The sequence below is a fragment of the Salmo salar genome, chromosome 02, assembly GCF_965601325.2.
Source record: "Salmo salar chromosome 02, fSalSal1, whole genome shotgun sequence".
NCBI lineage: Eukaryota > Metazoa > Chordata > Actinopteri > Salmoniformes > Salmonidae > Salmo > Salmo salar.
This window is the reverse complement of record NC_138292.1, coordinates 92,619,722-92,644,001: the sequence shown is the minus strand read 5'-3', so window position 1 is coordinate 92,644,001 and position 24,280 is coordinate 92,619,722. Positions and strand designations below refer to the sequence as shown.

General features: G+C 39.9%; 1 protein-coding gene and 1 long non-coding RNA gene across 2 annotated transcripts; one reads left to right on the top strand and one right to left on the bottom strand.

Annotated features, from left to right (window-relative positions):
• Nucleotides 1-3,454: 3,454 nt before the first annotated feature.
• Nucleotides 3,455-12,860, top strand: LOC145863125 (uncharacterized). The gene is made up of 2 exons (XR_014382450.1): nucleotides 3,455-3,871; nucleotides 10,112-12,860. It is a non-coding gene; the product is annotated as an uncharacterized LOC145863125 (long non-coding RNA).
• A 5,124-nt stretch (nucleotides 12,861-17,984) lies between these two features.
• LOC123732791 (uncharacterized) lies at nucleotides 17,985-23,419 on the bottom strand. Its single transcript, XM_082968297.1, has 2 exons — nucleotides 22,819-23,419; nucleotides 17,985-19,261 (listed from the first exon to the last, which is right to left on the bottom strand). The coding sequence occupies exons 1-2, from the start codon at nucleotides 23,186-23,188 to the stop codon at nucleotides 18,297-18,299; spliced, it is 1,335 nt and encodes a 444-aa protein (XP_082824423.1). The 5' UTR covers nucleotides 23,189-23,419; the 3' UTR covers nucleotides 17,985-18,296.
• Nucleotides 23,420-24,280: the final 861 nt, after the last annotated feature.

Below are 24,280 nucleotides of genomic sequence, written 5' to 3'. Positions count from 1 at the left end.
ACACTCTTTGCATTCTCTCAACCAGCTTCACCTGGAATGCTTTTCCAACAGTCTTGAAGGAGTTCCCACATATGCTGAGCAATTGTTGGCTGCATTTCCTTCACTCTGCGGTCCGATTTATCCCAAACCATCTCATAGGCATAGTTGTTGTCTTCACAGTTAACTCTAATGAACTTATCTCCTGCAGCAGAAGTAACTCTGGGTCTTCCTTTCCTGTGGCAATCCTCATGAGAGCCAGCTTCATCATAGCGATGGATGGTTTTTGTGACACTAAGTGGCAGTGTTTTTACAACTAATGCCGGTTTGCCTGAGGCTGATGCCGTGCAGGTGTTGGAACACATGCATATACACACACTCTCATTCAAACAAACACATACAAGAACACACACATACATGTAATAGTGCCAGACATGCACACAAACATATACAGTTGGCATTGCTGTTATGATTTTAGTTGTCCTTGATGTCCTTTGTTTTAAATGTATTATTTTGTTTTGTAATTTTTTTGAATTGTTTGCTGTTTTCTTCTGTCTTTTCCTTTTTTCTCTTTAGTTCATTCTCTTGGTTGTTGGTGCATTGGGGGGGGGGGGTTCTTGGAGGTGGGGAATGGAATTAATTGTCTTTTTTTTATTAGGGGGGACTGTGGGAGGTGTCTCGAATGGTTGAGGGACAGCTATTGGGGAACTGTGGTGGGATCTTGCAGGGTTGAGGGACAGCTATTGGGGAACTGTGGGGGGGATCTTGGAGGGTTGACGGACAGCTATTGGGGAACTGTGGGGGGGATCTTGGAGGATTGACGGACAGCTATTGGGGAACTGTGGGGGGGATCTTGGAGGATTGACGGACAGCTATTGGGGAACTGTGGGGGGGATCTTGGAGGGTTGAGGGACAGCTATTGGGGAACTGTGGGGGGGATCATGGAGGGTTGAGGAGCAGCTATTGGGGAACTGTGGGGGGATCTTGGAGGGTTGAGGGACAGCTATTGGGGAACTGTGGGGGGATCTTGCAGGGTTGAGGAACAGCTATTGGGGAACTGTGGGGGGGATCTTGGAGGGTTCAGGTTTCACTAGATTGTGATCATGAAAAAGGAAACTATGATATATATTTTATATCACTATCATGCACACGCACCCTCACACATAAGGATGGCTCTGTTGTGGACAGACTGATACATGTTTGATAGTGTCTTGATGCTGTATTGTTTGTCCTTCATGTTCTAATACTTTAATGTTACCCCTTCCTTGTGTTGTTTGTAATAAATAATAATCTATATATATATATATATATATATATATATATATATATATATATATATATATATAATATATATATATATATATATATATATTTAAATCAGTCGGGGTCTAAACTTACTGTTGAGAGTTAGAATAGAAGAATAGACAAGGTGTAATTTCGAAATGTGCATCAGCAGTTTTTCTCTTGGAAAAAAAAATAAAGAGGTGGGGAAAAGTACATTCTACACAAATGACCTTCATTATATCAAAGAACAAATGTGTGTGCCTGAGGGGAAATTAACTTTCATACAGCCAAAAAGGGTGAGAAGTTATACCAATATCAGTGGACAATTTGCACTGCTGCTGAAACACATCCCCACAGCATGATGCTGCCACCACCATGCTTCACCGTTGGGATGGTGCAAATTTTCCTCCAGACGTGACACTTGGCATTCAGGCCAAAGAGTTCAATCTTAGTTTAATCAGACCAGAGAATCTTGTTCCTCATGGTCTGAGAGTCCTTTAGGTGCCTTTTGGCAAACTCCAAGTGGGCTGTCATATGCCTTTTACTGAGGAGTGGCTTCCGTCTGGCCTCTCTACCATAAAGGCCTGATTGGTGGAGTGCTGCAGAGATGATGGTCCTTCTGGAAGGTTCTCCCATCTCCACAGAGGAACCCTGGAGCTCTGTCAGAGTGACCATCGGATTCTTGGGCACCTCCCTGACCAAGGCCCTTCTCCCCCGATTGCTCAGTTTGACCGGGCAGCCAGCTCTGGGAAGAGTCTTGGTGGTTCCAAACTTCTTCCATTTCAGAATGATGGAGGCCACTGTGTTCTTGGGGACCTCCAATGCTGCAGACATATTTGGAACCCCTCCCCAGATCTGTGCCTCAAAACAATCCTGTCTCAGCGCTCTACAGACAATACCTTTGACCTCATGGCTTGGTTTTTGCTCTGACATGCACTGTGAACTGTGGGACCTTATATAGAGAGGTGTGTGCCTTTCTAAATCATGTCCAATCAATTGAGTTTACCAGAGGTGGACTCCAATCAAGTTGTAGAAACAGCTCAAGGATGATTAGTGGAATCAGGATGCATCTGAGCTCAATTTCGAGTCTCATAGCAAAGGGTCTGAATACTTAAGTACATTTGTAAAAATGTCTAAAAACCTGCTTTGGGATTGTGTAGAGTTTTCAACAACAAAAAATGTTAACCTTTATTTAACTAGGCAAGTCAGTTATGAACAAATTCTTATTTTCAATGACGGCCTATGAACAGTGAGTTAACTGCCTTGTTCAGGGGCAGAACGACAGATTTGTATCTTGTCAGCTCGGGGTTTCAAACTTCCAACCTTTCGGTTACTAGTCCAATGCTCTAACCACTAGGCTACCCTACCGCCTCATTGGCAGTTTTGTACACAGTCATGTGATAAGTGGTATAGAAAAGTCCAATCTTAGGAGAGTACATGGGAGGCACTATACTGTGTATCTGCAGGTGTCTATCTGGTCAAAACCACTGATACAGATGCCCCTCCACCCTCTGGTGGGATGGATCATGTCTACAGAGAAACCTAGATTCAAATACTTAGATTTGTGTGTATTGGGTAAATGTTGTGAAATTGTTAGATATTACTTGTTGGATATTACTGCACTGTCGGAGCTAGAATCAAAAGCATTTCACTACACCCACAATAACATCTGATAAACATGTGTATGTGACCAATAAAATGTGATTTGATTTTGATTTGAAATAAATGTCCTATTTATCAAAGGTGCTTTTGGCTGGAGTCAAAATGACTCCAAAGGATTTGAATTTGTTAAAAGTCAATTTTGATACAGAAACACTACACCATGATTTGTATTTATTAAGAACAAGTTGATTGACAAAGTCATGAAAAATTGGAAGAATTGAATAAACCACATTATGGCTATGATAAAAGATATGCCTCTGGGGTCAAAATGATCCATGTCAGAAGTATGGTTCAATGCAAATATGCAGTGGGTGTAAAGTTTGTTTTAAATTCTAAATCATTAAACACGAATCAATTAACACATGCTTCTCTTTGAACGACTTAATATAATATTAAACTTTTCTGAAATAAATGAAAAATAAACGTTTGGTTCCTCAGCTGCGTTGCCCCCTCCAGTCAGCAGATGGCGATGTGCGTCTTTTAGGTTCAGACTATGCTGCCAGTGTGACGTATAATCTAGTGGACGGGACGCTCATCAACAACAACAGCTAGTCAGACACCTCGGTAGCTTTCTAGCAAACATAGCTACAACATTCACGCTCTTTACACTGGTTTGGTGTATATTAGTCGCTGTGTATTAAACACACTTCTGTCGTATGTACTTGTTGGCCAATTTAATTATATATTTACGTTGTTTGTCAGCTAGCTGGTTTGCTAAGTTAGCTTAGAACTAGGCTAGTCGCTAATGCTAGCCAGCTAACATCCCCGACCATGAGTTCACTAAGCTACTCTCCTCCTACAGTAAAACAAGAAGTAGAGGATGAGGCTGTTACCGTGAAAGAAGAGGAAGAGAAAGAGGAGGATTCAGTTTTTGGAGTGAAAGAGGAGGAGGGGGAGATGACTGTCACATTGGAGGAAGAAGAGGAAGTTGGAGATCTGTTTAACACCAGTAAGTACCGTCTCTGCAGTCGTTGAACCAATATGCAGTAAAGGGGTTCTACACTTTAATGTTGTTCTGTAGGAATGGCTGAAGCTACACTGTAACGTGTAGAACATCAAGAGTGGACCATCAACAACACATTAACATTTGATCAAATGCATCCAATGACAATGCCTGAAATACTGTAGTCCTCAATATCTCCTATTAGATTAGCCCGATATGTTCTCTTAAAGGGGCAATCAGCAGTTGTTACATCCATTTTGGGACTTATACATTAATGATATGTACCCATCTGTTTCTTGAATAAATCCCTTATAAATGCCTCATGAGATTAGTTCAACTGTCGTACCCCATCAGAACCCAAAATATAGGCTTTTTTTAACTCCAATGTTTGTCAGTAAATATAAACAAACACTGTATATCCTCAAAACATGGTTAAAACTAGAATGTTGATATCATGGATGGTTACATTTCTCCAGCCCCATCCCTCAGCTTTTTACCGAAACGGGCAGGGAGTACGCTTTTTTATTGTTTCTACTGCTGATTGCTGCCCCCGTTACTCCTCAAGGTCCAAGGACTGTATGTTATTTTCAGAGGTAGACTGGCTCTGGCAGCTAAAATAGTCAAATATTCCATCTAAATGTGAATAGATTCTCAATTGCCATACGTTTCTAGAAACATAAATTGCGGTACTTTCATATAACGTCAAATCATTTCACACAATACTTAAATATCACATCAAAATCGGTAAAGTCTGAGTTGGTGTCTTGACAGATTTGTAAAAACGGTTTATCATAAAACACTATATATATATTGTTAAATGTTGCTGACACCCCTCCCCAGAGGTGTCTCATTATTGGGATTCATTGCTGATTCCTACCTGTAGCTCACTATGAGGTGTCTAGTGATACAGGTTAAGGGCCCTGTTGGAGATTGGTGGTTGGTAGCGGAGTCGAGGGAACAAGCAGGGTTGGACACGGCCATGTTATTATCCCACACACAGTCTCTGTGGTTCATATGAACCCCATTCCTGGGAATTAGATTAGATTACAAATCGCCCCTGTCTGTTACCACAGAAGGGTTCCGTCTGTCCCATTCCCAGCTAGGTTACGAGGTGCTTTGTCACCAGTACCTATGACTGGTTGATAGGGGAGTGGTTTCAGTCTGTTCATTCCCAGCTAGGGTACGAGGTGCTTTGTCACCAGTACCTATGACTGGTTGATAGGGGAAACCTCCATGCTTATTATAGAAAAAGTAATTAGGGGTAAACTGAAATAAAATAACAAACCTGTTTAAAAAATCTAAACTATTCCAAAACTATCTTTGACTCCAAAACTAAAATAGCCTAAAATAATAACCAGCATGAATTATGTTCAGTTTGAATAATTTATATCTTAACTTTGGGCAAAAATAGAATTGGGTTTTAAATATCTTTTTATGTGGTTTTAAAGCTTCTGAACCTGGTGGCTGGTAAATGCTGCCATGGGATGGCAATGTTTCAAATAGACCTAGCTTGTGTATCACTATCACCAGGAATACTTTAAGAAATGAGAATATTGGAAACTCCTTTCGATTCGTATTAACAGCTTAAAGAAAATAACATTGGCATGAATTACACTATGTGAACTAGAAGCACAACATTACAAATATTTTCAGAGATGTGAGATAATTAACTTGTTCTCTGTAATATCGTATAGCTTTGCAATCGTAACAGTACGTACTTTCAAGGAAAATAGGCATGTTTCTCAACTCATACCCTGACTTTAAAAAGGGATTTGGTGGGAATTAGCTTAGGAACTGCGTGTCACAGCATGACAATGTGAACGCGATTGGTCGACAGTCTCTTGGATGGGAGGTATATACGCGTTGACATTTTCTGGAATAGTTTTTATTTTAAAACGTTTTTGTTTACTTGCCTGCCTATTGAATTTGGAATGCACTGTACTGTTCATCTCTGAAACTCACTGAGATAATTCCTTTGATACAGCAGTAGCAATACAGGGATATAACATCTACAGAAAAGACAGGAATGCTGTTGGGGGAGCTGTTGCTGTATACAGTGCATTCGGAAAGTATTCAGACCCCTTGACTTTTTCCACATTTTGTTACGTTAAAGCCTTATTCTAAAATTGATTAAAATCTTTTTTCCCCTTTCATTTAGCAAATTTATTTGACACGCCTGCATTTGGGGAGTTCCTCCCATCCTTCTCTGCAGATCCTTCTAGCTCTGTCAGGTTGGATGGGGAACATCACTGCACAGCTATTTTCAGGTCTCTCCAGAGATGTTAGATCGGTCCCAAGTCCGGGCTCTGGCTGGGCCACTCAAGGACATTCAGAGACTTGTCCCGGAGCTACTCCTGTGTTGTTTTGGTTGTGTGCGTAAGGTCGTTGTCCTGTTGGACGGTGAACCTTCACCCCAGTCTGAGGTCCTGAGCACTCTGGAGCAGGTCTTTCATCAAGGATCTCTCTGCACTTTGCTCCGTTAATATTTCCCTGGATCCTGACTAGTCTCCCAGTCCCCGCTGCTGAAAACATCCCCACAGCATGATGCTGCCACCACCATGCTTCACCATAGGGATGGTGCCAGGTTTCCTCTAGACGTGACTCTTGGCATTCAGGCCAAAGAGTTAAATCTTGGTTTCATCAAGCCAGAGAATCTTGTTCTCATGGTCTTAGAGTCCTTAAGGTGCCTTTTGTCAAACTCCAAGCAGGTTGTCATGTGCCTTTTACTGAGGAGTGGTTTCCATCTGGCCGCTCTACCATAAAGGTCTGATTGGTGGAGTGCTGCAGAGATGGTTGTCCTTCTGGAAGGTTCACCCATCTCCACAGAGTAACTCTGGAGCTCTGGTTTTTGGTCACCTCCCTGACCAAGGCCCTTCTCCCCCAAACGCTAAGTTTGGCCGGGTGACCAGCTTTAGGAAGAGTATTCCATTTAAGAATGATGGAGGCCACTGTGTTCTTAGGGACCTTCAATGCTGCAGAATCTTTTTTGGTACCCTTCCCCAGATCTGTGCCTCGACACAATCTTGTCTTGGAGCTCTACGGACAGTTCCTTCGACCTCATGGCTTGGTTTTTGCTCTGACATGCACTGTCAACTGTGGGATGTTATATAGACAGGTGTGTGCCTTCCAAATCATATCCAATCAATTGAATTTACCACAGGTGAACTCCAAATAAGTTGTAGATAGATCTCAAGGATGATTAATGGAAACAAGATGCACCTGAAAGCAATTTCGAGTCTCATAGCAAATGGTCTGAATACTTAAGTAAATAAGGTATTTCTGTTTTTTTTTACCTGTTTTCACTTTGTCATTATGGGCTATTGATGACACCCCTCTGAATAAAGATAGCTAACCATCAGAAAAACCTCTTCCTTAGTGTACTCCTCCCGCTGCTGCTGGCCTTCGTAAATTCTGATGTTATGCTCCTAAAGTTTCTGGTAATAGGCTACACCAGCAGTCGTTATGCTCCTATAGTTTCTGGTAATAGGCTACACCAGCAGTCGTTATGCTCCTATAGTTTCTGGTAATAGGCTACACCAGCAGTCGTTAAGCTCCTATAGTTTCTGGTAATAGACTACACCAGCAGTCGTTATGCTCCTATAGTTTCTGGTAATAGGCTACACCAGCAGTCGCTATGCTCCTATAGTTTCTGGTAATAGGCTACACCAGCAGTCGTTATGCTCCTATAGTTTCTGGTAATAGACTACACCAGCAGTCATTATGCTCCTATAGTTTCTGGTAATAGGCTACACCAGCAGTCGTTATGCTCCTATAGTTTCTGGTAATAGACTACACCAGCAGTCGTTATGCTCCTATAGTTTCTGGTAATAGGCTACACCAGCAGTCGTTATGCTCCTATAGTTTCTGGTAATAGGCTACACCAGCAGTCGTTATGCTCCTATAGTTTCTGGTAATAGACTACACCAGCAGTCGTTATGCTCCTATAGTTTCTGGTAATAGGCTACACCAGCAGTCGTTATGCTCCTATAGTTTCTGGTAATAGACTACACCAGCAGTCGTTATGCTCCTATAGTTTCTGGTAATAGACTACACCAGCAGTCGTTATGCTCCTATAGTTTCTGGTAATAGACTACACCAGCAGTCATTGTGCTCCTATAGTTTCTGGTAATAGACTACACCCGCAGTCATTGTGCTCCTATAGTTTCTGGTAATAGGCTACACCAGCAGTCGTTATGCTCCTATAGTTTCTGGTAATAGGCTACACCAGCAGTCGTTATGCTCCTATAGTTTCTGGTAGTAGACTACACCAGCAGTCGTTATGCTCCTATAGTTTCTGATAATTGGCTACACCAGCAGTCGTTATGCTCCTATAGTTTCTGGTAATAGGCTACACCAGCAGTCGTTATGCTCCTATAGTTTCTGGTAGTAGACTACACCAGCAGTCGTTATGCTCCTATAGTTTCTGATAATTGGCTACACCAGCAGTCGTTATGCTCCTATAGTTTCTGGTAATAGACTACACCAGCAGTCGTTATGCTCCTATAGTTTCTGGTAATAGACTACACCAGCAGTCGTTATGCTCCTATAGTTTCTGGTAATAGGCTACACCAGCAGTCGTTATGCTCCTATAGTTTCTGGTAATAGACTACACCAGCAGTCGTTATGCTCCTATAGTTTCTGGTAATAGGCTACACCAGCAGTCATTATGCTCCTATAGTTTCTGGTAATAGGCTACACCAGCAGTCGTTATGCTCCTATAGTTTCTGGTAATAGGCTACACCAGCAGTCGTTATGCTCCTATAGTTTCTGGTAATAGGCTACACCAGCAGTCGTTATTCTCCTATAGTTTCTGGTAATAGACTACACCAGCAGTCGTTATGCTCCTATAGTTTCTGGTAATAGGCTACACCAGCAGTCGTTATGCTCCTATATTTTCTGGTAATAGACTACATCAGCAGTCGTTATGCTCCTATAGTTTCTGGTAATAGGCTACACCAGCAGTCGTTATGCTCCTATAGTTTCTGGTAATAGACTACACCAGCAGTCGTTATGCTCTTATAGTTTCTGGTAATAGACTACACCAGCAGTCGTTATGCTCCTATAGTTTCTGGTAATAGGCTACACCAGCAGTCAGCAACGTTTTCCATTTGGTGCCAATTTATCTGACCATTTCTACTGATCTGGTGCCAGTTATGATTGTCATATTTTCATTTTCGTGGAACAGTTTCATTTTAATTCCTAATAGTATCTCAAAATCATTGTCTGTGATTAATCTACATTCCCTCTAAATCTAAATGAAAATTATACAAATCCAATAGTAACTTTTATTGCCATTGCCAACTATGTAAAAATAGCCTACATAAAGCCAACAAATAAAAACGTTGCAGACTGCAGTTAGAAAATATCCTGATAAAAATAAATACCTTATAAATACATTGTAAAAAATTCAAATCTTCGCTCACCATTTTTCCTCTAGGTAGATATACTACATCCATAAGTATTGGTTTCCTCATTACCAGATATACTACATCCATAAGTATTGGTTTCCTCATTACCAGATATACTACATCCATAACTAGTGGTTTCCTCATTACCAGATATACTACATCCATAACTAGTGGTTTCCTCATTACCAGATATACTACATCCATAACTAGTGGTTTCCTCATTACCAGATATACTACATCCATAACTAGTGGTTTCTCATTACCAGATATACTACATCCATAACTAGTGGTTTCCTCATTACCAGATATACTACATCCATAACTAGTGGTTTCCTCATTACCAGATATACTACATCCATAACTAGTGGTTTCCTCATTACCAGATATACTACATCCAGAACTAGTGGTTTCCTCATTACCAGATATACTACATCCATAACTAGTGGTTTCCTCATTACCAGATATACTACATCCATAACTAGTGGTTTCCTCATTAGCAGGGAGGAGTTTCTGCAGTCAAATTGTGTGTGTTTTGACCTCGTGCCACAATTTTATTAAACATAGAAAGGGGCCTATATTGGAGACCAAAAGTCGTCTGGCACACTGCTTAGGATTTCAACAACTTTAATAACTTATTTCTACTTCCCACTAATGTGAAAACAAGATGAAATATGACTATTGTTGCTAACTTGACTGTCTTAATTGTCAAATTTAACAGATGTCAATTGTTGTAGAACTTCATGGGTATGCTCTGGGCATCACCTTTTACCTCAAATAAACAGTGGATTTCTGCTGTTGTGGGCCTTTAACCATCTGTCTGACTTTGTCATCCACACAGGAGAGAGGCGTGACTATCGTGGATCCTCTGGGGATCCTCAACAACATCATGATGCTGACGAGGCAGAGAAGAGCCTCTCCAGATCAGAACTCCTCAAGAAACACCAGCAGAGGCTCACAGGGAATAAATCTTACTGCAAATCTACATCAGAACTTAATACACCAGCGAGTACTCACAGGAGAGAAAGCTCACCACTGTTTTGATTGTGGGAAGAGTTACTCAAGAGCAGATGCACTGAAAGTACACTTGAGAATTCACACAGGAGAGAAACCTTTTGGCTGTGATCAATGTGGGAAGAAATTTACTGCATCAAACTCCTTGATAGTGCACCAGAGAATACACACAGGAGAGAAATCTTATAGCTGTTATCAATGTGGGAAGAGTTGTACTACATCTAGCCATCTAATTGTACACCAGAGAACACACACAGGAGAGAAAGCTTTTAGCTGTGATCAATGTGGGAAGAGTTTTGGTACATCTAGCCATCTAATTGTACACCGTAGAACACACACAGGAGAGAAATCTTATTGCATTGGTCAATGTGGGAAGAGTTTTGGTCAATCTGGCAATCTGACAGTGCACCAAAGAAGACACACAGGAGGGAAATCTTATTGCAGTGGTCAATGTGGGAAGAGTTTTGGTCAATCTGGCCATCTGACAGTGCACCAGAGAACACACACAGGAGAGAAATCTTATAGCTGTACTCAATGTGGGAAGAGTTTTAGTACATCTGGCTATCTGACTGTACACCAGAGAACACACACAGATGGACAAACTTTGTAGCTGTGATCAATGTGACAAGAGATTCTCTGATCAAACATCAGAAAATACATACATGAAGGAATTGTTTCATGATATCAATGAAATAACCCACTTAGCAAAATGTAACTGAAAAGATGTTGAAAATAAGACTAAATAAGACCAATATACATTCGGTTGAAAGTGAAAATTGAGATGTTTTTCTGGTCGTTTTTTTTAAATGGCTTGAAAACAACTTAATTTCAACTTACTTGCAGCCTATACACATGGACCCAGTATAATAAATCGGTCTATAATCCATTTTATTAACAATCCTACATCACTCCAGCATTTCTTTACAACATCCAAGTGCTAATTGTCTTTATTCCACTACTGAAGAAGCAGGTCTCAAATCACCTCATATTTCAAACATCCAGCCTGACAAAAAATACATGTTTTATTATTCCATGCCTCACCATTAAGTTAATTATTGACAATACATATTAACAAAGGGGTGTACATTTGGTTTTGATATTTCATATTTACAATTCATGTAACATTTAGTGATCATAATTATTTATGCAACCAACTGACAATTGTTTGGTACAATTATATTGATATTGTTGCCCTGCTTTTAGAATATCAGGGTTCATTCTCAGATGTGCCAACCCAAATGTACTAGAGCATGACATTGGGGACTGGGCCCCGATCCAACAACATGCCTATCGAGTGAACCCTGAAAAGAGAGAGAAGCTCTGCAGTGAGGTGGAAAGTTACTACGGATATTGCAGGAGTTTCCTCTTGAAATCAGACATGTCTGTGGTAAGGACAACTTGGTTTCTGATTGTCTCAAGGGTGGGCAGTCAAAAAGATTTGTGTTTTGCGTTTAGCCAGTGCGTTGCCATGGATCACAATTTATTATGACTGCATGTTTTTCTGTATTGGAGATGAGTTTTGTTTGGACTCGTTCCAAGGGGACGAGAGTTCTAGAAGCTAGTGAGTTTTAGGAAGACAACAGTTCTAGAAGCTAGTGGGGGAAAAATATAAAAATATATATATTGGTTTTAATTGTTGACAGCCAGTAGACACCATGTTTATATTGATGAAGTTGAAGCATTGTAGTTGATTATAATGTGAAATGGAAGTTGTTTTCTGTTGGTGGTGAGCAAACTTGTCCAACAAAAATATAGGATATATTTGTTGTCTTAAGGGGGAAGGTGTTACAGGCTTTGGTTTTTCCATTTATGTTTTGAGGTTGGACGTTAGCACGTATAGCTCGTTAGCACGTCTAGCTCGTTAGCACGTAGGACGCACTGATTGGTGTCACCTCGTTAGTCAGTATGTGTTACACCTGTGCTGGCTTGTCCATCTCGTTAGTGGGAAGGTGTTTCACCTGAGCTGGTCCAGGTTCTATTTAAGAGTGTCTGGCCCAGTGCTCCAGTTGTCTTGATACATGTGGAGAGTCAACACCTTTAGTTGCGCCACCTTTTTGGTTTACTTCCTGTCGTTAAGTTTGGTGTGGGTTTTTCTTTTGTTTTCCTCTTCTTGGGCAGATTTAGTGGATCTCATGGTGGGTGTCTTTTATGTCCCAGTTGTTGTTACTAGTCAACTTTCAGTGGACACCCCCATAGTGTCTTTCAGAACCCCTCCTAAAACCCCACCTGTTTAGTTGTGGTTGTTGTCAATGACTCTTTGTTAGTTCCACCTATTTTAGTGACATTTCTGGTTTTCTTGCTGGGGAACGTAACAAACAATGTAGTAAAACAAGCTGATATTTTGGGTTGATGTTGCATCCAATTCTTAGTAGTTTAATCAATGGATTTTCCTTAGAATGCTCATTGGTCTTTGACTTGTTAATCTTCTCTTTTTTATCCTCTTATGTTTGTTTACTAAATATTTCAGTTTATTTTCATAGTTTTTTCCTGTGAAGCCATTGTGTTTGCATCCATGTCTGACATGTGCTGTATAAATAAAGCTTGATTTTATCATACTGTAAAACAATTGCACCCAATGACCAATCAACAGACTCTTCAATGAACAAATATGTGCAAAAGCAACACGTATCTTAGTATGAAACACTGAATTTATACAGTTTATCTTCCACTATGTCAAAATAGTGCATGGTATGTAAGTTTAGTATCACATTTCAATCAACCCAGTGCATTTGTTGAAACTGAAAAGTTTTTAAATCAACAATAAATCAAAGGATTCAACTACTGGAAACTGAACCAAACAAATGGATCAACCAGATCAATCCCACTTTTCCAGCCTGCTGAAGGCGTGGTGGAGTGGTAAACACCACCCCCGGCTCTACCAGGGGCTTGAGGTGGTCTCCCACAGCTCTGATTATGTCATGTTCTGTGGCCTTGCTGTTCCATTTATTGACTGCCCCTGCAACACAGAAATAAACACATTTAGTCATATTATATAAAACACTCAGGGCAGGTTTCACAGACAAGGCTTAAGCTTAGTCCCAGACTAAAATGCTTGTTTGAGCTGTCTTAACTCAAAGCGACTTGCACAGACTTATCTTAAAATAGTGGTCGATTTAGCCTGTTCTGGACTAATCAAAGCAGATTGCAAGAGGGAGGATTAGAGCTACTCCAGGACTAAATGGAAGATTAAATGAATCTTTCAAAGAGGCAGGTTTAACTTCTGTTTAGTGCTGTTTGTGAGGGAGCCTGGACTATGTGGAATGTCTAAATGAAGACCAACATGCACTACAGAGGCCAGACCAGTACTTGTGGATAGGAGGAATCCATTACATTACTTTGAGACCGCTTTCGTATGTACAAAGAAAATGCATTCGAGATAATATCTCGCTTGAGCCTAGACTGTCCTCTCTGTCTCAAAGAGGAAGGCCTTTACCCAATTCTCTCCAAGTTCTGATCACTGAGGTTTTTGGCATCTGGAATCTTTCATTGTGAAACTGGTGATTTGTGTCGGTGCCAGTGAAGCAACTGTGTGTTTTATAGTTCACAAAGTCGGCAGGAGGAGTCTTTACATCTAGTTTACTGATGCTGCTGGCCAAGCCAACTATAAAGTCTGCAGGAGGAGTCTTTACATCTAGTTTCCTGATGCTGCTGGTCAAGCCAACTATAAAGTCTGCAGGAGGAGTCTTTACATCTAGTTTCCTGATGCTGCTGGCCAAGCCAACTATAAAGTCTGCAGGAGGAGTCTTTACATCTAGTTTCCTGATGCTGCTGGTCAAGCCAACTATAAAGTCTGCAGGAGGAGTCTTTACATCTAGTTTCCTGATGCTGCTGGTCAAGCCAACTATAAAGTCTGCAGGAGGAGTCTTTACATCTAGTTTCCTGATGCTGCTGGTCAAGCCAACTATAAAGGGCAATATGAATATCTGAATATGGGCAGTTCCCAGAAGTGATTGGCTGCTCACCTCTAGTTGTTGTTTCTTCTTGTAATCCTGATAATAATGCAGATATTTCACCTGAAGTTGTTGTTTCTTCTTGTAATCCTGATAATAATGCAGATATCTCACCTCTAGTTGTTGTTTCTTCTTGTAATCCTGATAATAATGCAGATATCTCACCTCTAGTTGTTGTTTCTTCTTGTAATCCTGATAATAATGCAGATATCTCACCTCTAGTTGTTGTTTCTTCATGTAATCCTGATAATAATGCAGATATCTCACCTCTAGTTGTTGTTTCTTCTTGTAATCCTGATAATAATGCAGATATCTCACCTCTAGTTGTTGTTTCTTCTTGTAATCCTGATAATAATGCAGATATCTCACCTCTAGTTGTTGTTTCTTCTTGTAATCCTGATAATAATGCAGATATCTCACCTGAAGTTGTTGTTTCTTCTTGTAATCCTGATAATAATGCAGATATCTCACCTCTAGTTGTTGTTTCTTCTTGTAATCCTGATAATAATGCAGATATCTCACCTCTAGTTGTTGTACTCTTCTTGTGGTTACATTTCCATTGAATTCACTGCAAATTGCAGCCCAACCCTCTTGTTCTACTGCTCAGTAGCTGCAGTGTGGTTTTTACCTTCAATAACTGGATGGTTTAACAACATTTGTTTTGGAGCGTTTTTTCATTCACACTAAAGTTTTTTTGAACAAATTATTTTTGCCTCTGCCATTGTTTAGTCTCCAGATTCACACCAGTATTGGTGTTTTCTATTCCGGGTTTTAATGAGCACCACTAGACCTAATCAGGATTAATCTAGGTGTTCATACTGAACCTAATAAGGATTAACCCAGATGTTCATACTGAACCTAATCACGATTAACCCAGGTGTTCATACTGAACCTAATCACGATTAACCCAGGTGTTCTCATTTAGGCTTACTTACCTGACTCCGACTAACTAACCCTAATTTAAGCCACGTTCAGGAAATCTACTTAAATGTCCTAGTTTATCTAGTCCTGGCTTAATCTAAACCCTGCAGGGTCTGAATGAAACCTAATGTCCAGTGGGATTGATCTGTTTGATCCAATTGTTTGTTTCAGTTTCCAGTAGTTGAATCCTTTGACGTATTGTTGATTTCAAAACTTTTCAGTTTCAACAAATGCACTGGGTTGGTTGAAAAGTGATACTGTTTTGACATAGTGGAAGATACACTGAATTGATACTGTTTTTCATACTAAGATGGACTAAAATATGTGCTCATTGGTTATGCAAGAGGGCAGCAGGTAGCCTAGTGGTTAGAGCTGACAAGGTAGAAATCTGTTGTTCTGTCCCTGAACAAGGCAGTTAACCCACTGTTCCCTGGTAGGCCGTCATTGTAAATAAGAATCTGTTCTTAACTGACTTGTCTAATTAAATAAAGGTTAAATAAAATAATTAAGTCTTGATTTTCAGTCATTGGGTTAATTTCTTTCGCAATATGTTCAAATCAAATCAAGCTTTATTTATACAGCACATTTCAGACATGGATGCAACACAATGGCTTCACAGGAAAAAACCAATGAAAATAAACATAAATATTTACTACACAACAAACATAAGAGGATCAACAACAAAGACTAATGAGCATTGGAAAATCCATTGATTAAAATATTAACAATTGGATGCAATATTCAACCATAACGAGATGGACAAGCCAGCACAGGTGTAACACATTGACTAAGGAGGTGACGTCAATCAGTGCGTCCTACGTGCTAACGAGCTGTACGTGCTAACGAGCTAGACGTGCTAACGAGCTAGAGCTAACGAGCTAGACGTGCTAAAGTCCAACCTCAAAACATAAATGGAAAAACCAAATACGTGTATACATATTTTTCCCCACTAGCTTCTAGAACTCTCGTCTTCCTAAAACTCACCAGCTTCTAGAACTCCCATCCCCTTGGAACGAGCCCAAACAAAACTAATCTCGAATACGGAAAAACATGCAGTTATAATAAATTGTGATCCATTGGCTAAACGCAAAACACAAACATTTTGACTGCCCACCCTTGAGACAATCAGCAACCAAGTTGTCCTTAAAAAGAACATGTCTGATTTCAAGAGGAAACTCCTGCAATATCCGTAGTAACTTTCCACCTCACTGCGGAGCTTCTCTCTCTTTTCAGGGTTCACTCGAATGTTGTTGGATCGGGGCCCAGTCCCCAATGTCATGCTCTAGTACATTTGGGTTGGCACATCTGAGAATGAACCCTGATATTCTAAAATCAGGGCAACAATGTCAATATAATTTTACCCAAAAATGGTCAGCTGGTTGCATAAATAATTATGATTACTAAATGTTACATAAATTGTAAATATCAAAACCAAATGCACACCGCTTTGTTAATATGTATTGGCAATAATTCACTTAATGGTGAGGTATGGAATAATAACAAATGTACTATATACACAAACATCTGCCACAATAATCATATTACTTGTATTTTTTTCAAACAAGCACCTTATAAACTGCACAAGCACCAAAAACGCTGTTGGTTTGACAAGTAGCAATAAATAAAAATAAATCACTGATAATCGATTAGCGGGGAAATCAGGTTGTACGTGCTGTTGAAACTAACACAACTAAAAGGTCCTAATCCAGGCATCTCCCGTCTGGATTACTGCAACTCGCTGTTGGCTGGGCTCCCTGCCTGTGCCATTAAACCCCTGCAACTCATCCAGAACGCCGCAGCCCGTCCGGTGTTCAACCTTCCCAAGTTCTCTCACGTCACCCCGCTCCTCCACTGGCTTCCGGTTGAAGCTCGCATCTGCTACAAGACCATGGTGCTTGCCTACGGAGCTGTGAGGGGAACGGCACCTCCGTACTTTCAGGCTCTGATCAGGCCCTACACCCAAACAAGGGCACTGCGTTCATCCACCTCTGGCCTGCTGGCCCCCCTACCTCTGTGGAAGCACAGTTCCCGCTCAGCCCAGTCAAAACTGTTCGCTGCTCTGGCACCCCAATGGTGGAACAAGCTCCCTCACGACGCCAGGACAGCGGAGTCAATCACCACCTTCCGTAGACACCTGAAACCCCACCTCTTTAAGGAATACCTGGGATAGGATAAAGTAATCCTTCTAACCCCCCCCCCCCCCCCCCCAAAAAAAAAGATATAGATGTACTATTGTAAAGTGGTTGTTCCACTGGATATCATAAGGTGAATGCACCAATTTGTAAGTCGCTTTGGATAAGAGCGTCTGCTAAATGACGTAAATGTAAATGTAATAAAACACATGGAAATGGGAGATATATTTTACCTCACTGGTTAGAGGACAACCTGCAGAAGACAGTCAGCTACATTTTGGAGTGATGCATTTAAATGTAGGGGTCGCTAAACAAAGGAACGCAACACTTATTTGTCATCACTCATCGATATCATGTTGAAATCAATTGTGCAAGAGGAGGGAGATGAGGTTGCACGTCCTGTTAAAACTAACAGCTCAAAAACCACATGGAATCTGGGAATAATGTGTACATCCCTGGTTAGAGGACAATTTTTAGAAAACAGCTAGCTACATTTTGAAGTGTTGCATTTTGATTCCAGTGGGTCACCGACATGGTAAGTGTAACACAGCTCTTTTTGTGTTAGTCACTTTTTGTTAAATCACTGTTAAATCTCATAAATAGTACTCATCCATTTGAATACTATTACCATCCACGTCACCAACATGTTAAGTGTAACACAACTCAACACAACACAACTTTCAATTCAGAGCCTGGGTTTTTCCCCTGAGGATAATATCCATATCATTTTGAAATCAATTGATAAAGAGGCAAACATTTTGGCTTCTACATTGTGACATTATTAAAATACTCCTAGTACAATGTTAAAACATTCTACATTTTGACATTAATTCATTGATATCATGAAACAACTCCTTCATGTATTTTCTGATATTTGATCTGAGAACTTGTATATGATTCTCTCTCTGGTCACAGCTAAGAGGCTTCTCTCATGTGTGTGTTCTCTGTGTTGTACCAGGCTGTTTGACTGAGTAAAACTCTTCCCACATCGATTAGAGCTATATGATTTCTATTCTGTGTGTGTTCTCTGGTGTACTGTCAGAAGGCTATATGTAACAAAATTCTTTCCACATTGATCACAGCTAAAATACTTCTCTCCTGTGTGTGTTCTCTGGTGTATTGTCAGAAGGCTATATGTAACAAAATTCTTTCCACATTGATCACAGCTAAAATACTTCTCTCCTGTGTGTGTTCTCTGGTGTATTGTCAGAAGGCTATATGTAACAAAATTCTTTCCACATTGATCACAGCTAAAATACTTCTCTCCTGTGTGTGTTCTCTGGTGTATTGTCAGAAGGCTATATGTAACAAAATTCTTTCCACATTGATCACAGCTAAAATACTTCTCTCCTGTGTGTGTTCTCTGGTGTACTGTCAGATCACCAGAATGAACAAAACTCTTCCCACATTGAGTACAGCAAAAATATTTCTCTCCTGTATGTGTTCTCTGGTGCATCTTCAGATGGCTAGATTGAACAAAACTCTTCCCACATTGATCACAGCTAAAGGGTTTCTCTCCTGTGTGTGTTCTCTGGTGTATCTTCAGATAGCTAGATGTAGTAAAACTCTTCCCACATTGATCACAGCTATATGGTTTCTCTCCTGTGTGTGTTCTCTGGTGTGATATCAGGCTGGTTGAATGACCAAAACTCTTCCCACATTGATCACAGCTAAAAGGTTTCTCTCCTGTGTGTGTTCTCTGGTGTATCTTCAGATGGCTATACTGAACAAAACTCTTCCCACATTGATCACAGCCGTAAGGTTTCTCTCCTGTGTGTGTTCTCTGATGAATTTTAATGCCTGATGAGGAGGTGAATCTCTTCCCACAATCAGAGCAGCAGTGAGTTTTCTTCCCTGTGGATCTCTGCAGGTGTTTCTTGAGTAGTTCTGATCTGGAGAGACTCTTCTCTGCCTCGTCAGCATCATGAGGTTGTTGAGGCTCCCCAGAGGATCCACGATAGTCCCATATCTCTCCTGTGTGAACAACAAAGTCATATAGATGGTTAAAGGCCCACAACAGCAGAAATCCACTGTAAAAGGTGATGGCAACAGCGTAGCCATGATGTTGTACAACAATTGACGTCTAATGAATGTTAAAATTATTTGACAATTGTCTTAAAATGAGCAACAATAGTCATATTTAGTCTTGTTTTCACATTATTAGTAACATCGATGATTGCAGGCTAGAAATAAGTTAAAGTTGTTGAAACCCTAAGCAGTGTGGCAGACGACTTTTGGTCTCCAATATAGGCCACTTTCTGTGTTTGCTAAAATTGAGGCACGAGGGCAATTTGGTTGTAGAAACTCCTCCCTGCTAATGAGGAAACCGATAGTTATGGGTGTAGTATATCTGGTAATGAGGAAACCACTAGTTATGGGTGTAGTATATCTGGTAATGAGGAAACCACTAGTTATGGATGTAGTATATCTGGTAATGAGGAAACCACTAGTTATGGATGTAGTATATCTGCTAATGAGGAAACCACTAGTTATGGATCTAGTATATCTGGTAATGAGGAAACCACTAGTTATGGATGTAGTATATCTGCTAATGAGGAAACCACTAGTTATGGATGTAGTATATCTGCTAATGAGGAAACCACTAGTTATGGATGTAGTATATCTGCTAATGAGGAAACCACTAGTTATGGATGTAGTATATCTGCTAATGAGGAAACCACTAGTTATGGATGTAGTATATCTGGTAATGAGGAAACCACTAGTTATGGATGTAGTACATCTGCATGGAGCAAAAATGGTGAGCAAAGATTTTAGTTTTTCACAATGTATTCTGAATATTACAGCGCAAGATCAGGAGTGCTACTCAAGGAAACTCACATTAAGCTCTGTGTCTATTCACTATTTCACCACCGTGGGGGAAAACTCAGGGGAGTTCTCATAGGCTGACAGCAAAATTAGCCTCCATTTCCAGGTTGCTTATGAGTGCATTTCACATTACTTTTGGATTATAATTGTAAGGCTCGTTTGAATGTCCTGGTTAATATGTTTGTGTTATTGTCGCAAATCAACTGCTTTATACTTAAAAAACACTTCAACCAGTAAAATGCTCTTTGGCAAGTTTTTCCATCAGCCTGACAATGAGGGTTTGTACACCAAGTGCATGCCAAATTGGCCCATAACTTCACCTAACAACAACACAGACCTACTGTAGGACCCATAACTTCACCTCACAATAACATTGACCTATTGTAGGACAAATAACTTCACCTAACAACAACATAGACCTACTGTAGGACCCATAACTTCACCTAACAACATAGACTTACTGTAGGACCCATAACTTCACCTAACAATAACATAGACCTACTGTAGGACCCATAACTTCACCTAACAACAACATAGACCTACTGTAGGACCCATAACTTCACCTAACAACATAGACCTACTGTAGGACCCATAACTTCACCTAACAATAACATAGACCTACTGTAGGACCCATAACTTCACCTAACAACAACACAGACATACTGTAGGACCCATAGCTTCACCTAACAACATAGACCTACTGTAGGACCCATAACTTCACCTAACAATAACATAGACCTACTGTAGGACCCATAACTTCACCTAACAACAACACAGATCTACTGTAGGACCCATAACTTCACCTCACAATAACATTGACCTATTGTAGGACAAATAACTTCACCTAACAACAACATAGACCTACTGTAGGACCCATAACTTCACCTAACAACATAGACCTACTGTAGGACCCATAACTTCACCTAACAACATAGACCTACTGTAGGACCCATAACTTCACCTAACAATAACATAGACCTACTGTAGGACCCATAACTTCACCTAACAACAACACAGACCTACTGTAGGACCCATAGCTTCAACTAACAACATAGACCTACTGTAGGACCCATAACTTCACCTAACAATAACATAGACTACTGTAGGACCCATAACTTCACCTGACAACAACATAGACCTACTGTAGGACCCATAACTTCACCTAACAATAACATAGACCTACTGTAGGACCCATAACATCCCTTAACAACAACAACAACAACATAGACCTACTGTAGGATCCATAACTTCACCTAACAATAACATAGACCTACTGTAGGACCCATAACTTCACCTAACAACAACACATACCTAGGACTATATATTTAATACTTCAGGTGAAACATGGAAACTAAAATGTATTTGTCATGACATTTCATAACCTGATCACCAGATAATTTTGTTAATAATCCCACTAGGCTACTCTGTAATGTGTTGTCATTCTAAATGTCCTGAATAAAGGAAAATAGCTCTGTGTGTTGTACAATAGCCTATCCATCAATGAACAGTTCTCTACACATTATGAACTAAGTATCTCTGTGTCCAAACAGACTAACGAGACCCTACTGTAAATCAAGCAGACAATAACACACTATAAACATCAATTTGTTAGGGATGTTGGATCCAACGTGGAGCACAGCATAACTGTCTTTACCAGAGTAATGAATGAAGAAGCACTTTGGTTGTTGTTGCATGTCGTGATGTTGTCATGTGACTGTCATTCAGAAAATGATTTCCTGGATCAGCTGATGATAGTTGAACATGTGACTGTAACTAAACAGCTACAGTATTAAGTATTATGTGTAATTATTGAAGAACCGCGTTAATGACAGTATCCATTTGGGTGTCAATAAAGTTAAAGTGACTCTTGGTTAGAACCACTGGATTTAGCAAACTGAAATGATTTAGGATTTATTTATTTTCCTACAGGGAACAGTAATTATAGTCATAAAGTTACACTCCCTTTCAGTCGGTCAACTTCGGTACAACATACTATGGGGAAATACAATCATTCCCCATGCCGACCCAAACGGATACTAAATGAAACGGCCCCTGGTAGACCACCCAGATCTGACCTGGCTTTCTAGCAATGATCAACAACCAACTTGACAGAACAGGAAGGATTTTAAAAAGAATAATGAATATTCACATGAAGATCAGTCTCCTATTGGATGACATCATGACTTCCCATCAAGCCAACTCCTTGAAGGCCTTACTATGACATCACTCACTCCTTCTAGTTTGCAGTTGTCTAAAAAAAACACTATTTTGCTCAAAACATTTCTTTGTTTCCTTTTAGTGTGTTTATACTTTAATGTATTTTTATATCACTTTTCAACAGGAAAAGTTAAAAAAATCCTGGAGGACGTCATGAACAATTCATACAGTACAAAAACATATTCAAGTGTAGAATGTCCTTTTAAAAATCACACATTAGTTCAACAACTGCAGAGTTTGTGTCCCTGTTTTATTAGATAGTACTCACTGTATTTACTGGTGTTAATCAGATCAATGTCCCTGTTTTATAAGATAGTACTCACTGTATTTACTGGTGTTAATCAGATTAATGTCCCTGTTTTATAAGATAGTATTCACTGTATTTACTGGTGTTAATCAGATCAATGTCCCTGTTTTATTAGATAGTACTCACTGTATTTACTGGTGTTGATCAGATCAATGTCCCTGTTTTATAAGATAGTACTCACTGTATTTACTGGTGTTAATCAGTTCTCCAGTCTTCTCTTCTTCGTCCTCCTCTAATGTGACAGTAATCTCCCCCTCTTCATCCTTCATTCCAAAAACGTCTTCATCTTCTTTCACGTCATCCTCCACTCCAAAAACTGCATCTTCCTCCTTTTCTTTCACAGTAACATCCTCCTCCTCTTTCACTCTGAACGCGTCTTCCTCTTCTTTCACTGTAACGTCTTTCTCTTCTTCTTTCACTGTAACAGCCTCACCCTCTACTTGTTTTTGTATTGTAACAGCCTCCTCTTCCTCCTCCTCTTTCACCAGAGTTTCTTTCTCCGTCCAACAGACCTCTTCTTTAACAGAAGGAGAGTAGATTAGTGAACTCATGGTCGGGGATAACAGCTAGTTAGCATTAGCGACTAGACTAGTGCTAACTTAACCAGACAGCTAGCTAGCTGACTTACAACATAAATATTAAATTAAATGGGGTAGCTAGTTGTTTACACATAAGTATGTTTAAATCACAGTGGCAATTAAACCACGAAATTGTCCAAACAGCTTGAATGTTCCGACTTTGTCAGCTAGCGAGCTACCGAGGTGGCTGCAGTTGTTGAAGAAGCGTTCCGTCCACTAGATTATACGTCACACTAGAAACATCGTCTGAAAGACACATATCGCCATCTGCTGTCTGGAGGGAGGAAACGCAGTTGAGGAGGGAAAACTATTTTTCTTCTTCATTGAATTATAATATTATAAAGCAGTTTAGGGAAACGTTTTTTTCCTCTCCATTAAATATGAATATTATATCAACACTTACAAAGAGCAACAAGTGTTGTTTGATTAGTTCAGATGTTTTTATGAGAATTTAAAACAAACTCTACATCTACTCCACATCTGTATTTCTGATTCAGTCAAATAACTAGATATCAAAATAAGCACCTAGTTATTGATACCCTTGATAAATATTAGCTAAAATTACTGTATGAAATAAATAAATAAACTTTACCCACTACCAGGATATTTTAGCCCAAAACCTGGTTACCTCTCTGCTAGGAGGCTGAAACTTGGCCATAAGTGGATCTTCCAGCAAGACACATCAACATCCACAAAGAAATGATTCATTGGGTACAAAATCAACATTTTCAATGGCCATCTCAGTCTTCGGACTTGAACTCCATTGAAAACCTGTGGTTTGAATTGAACAGGGCAGTCCATAAGCGCAGACTAAATCAATCAAGGACCTGGAGAGATTCTGTATGTGTTCTCTAATCTCATAAAACATTTCAGTGTCATTATCCTCCCAAGGGGAAAGTGCTGGAGAATTAAAAACATGGGTGGCAATAATTCAGACCCCTACATTTTGTGAATTACATGTTAAACTAAATCTCTTTTTCTGAGCTATTGTATTAGTATAAAATGATTCTAATTTCCCTTTATTTTGGTGTAACAATACATCATGTAGATGTATATAATGAACAG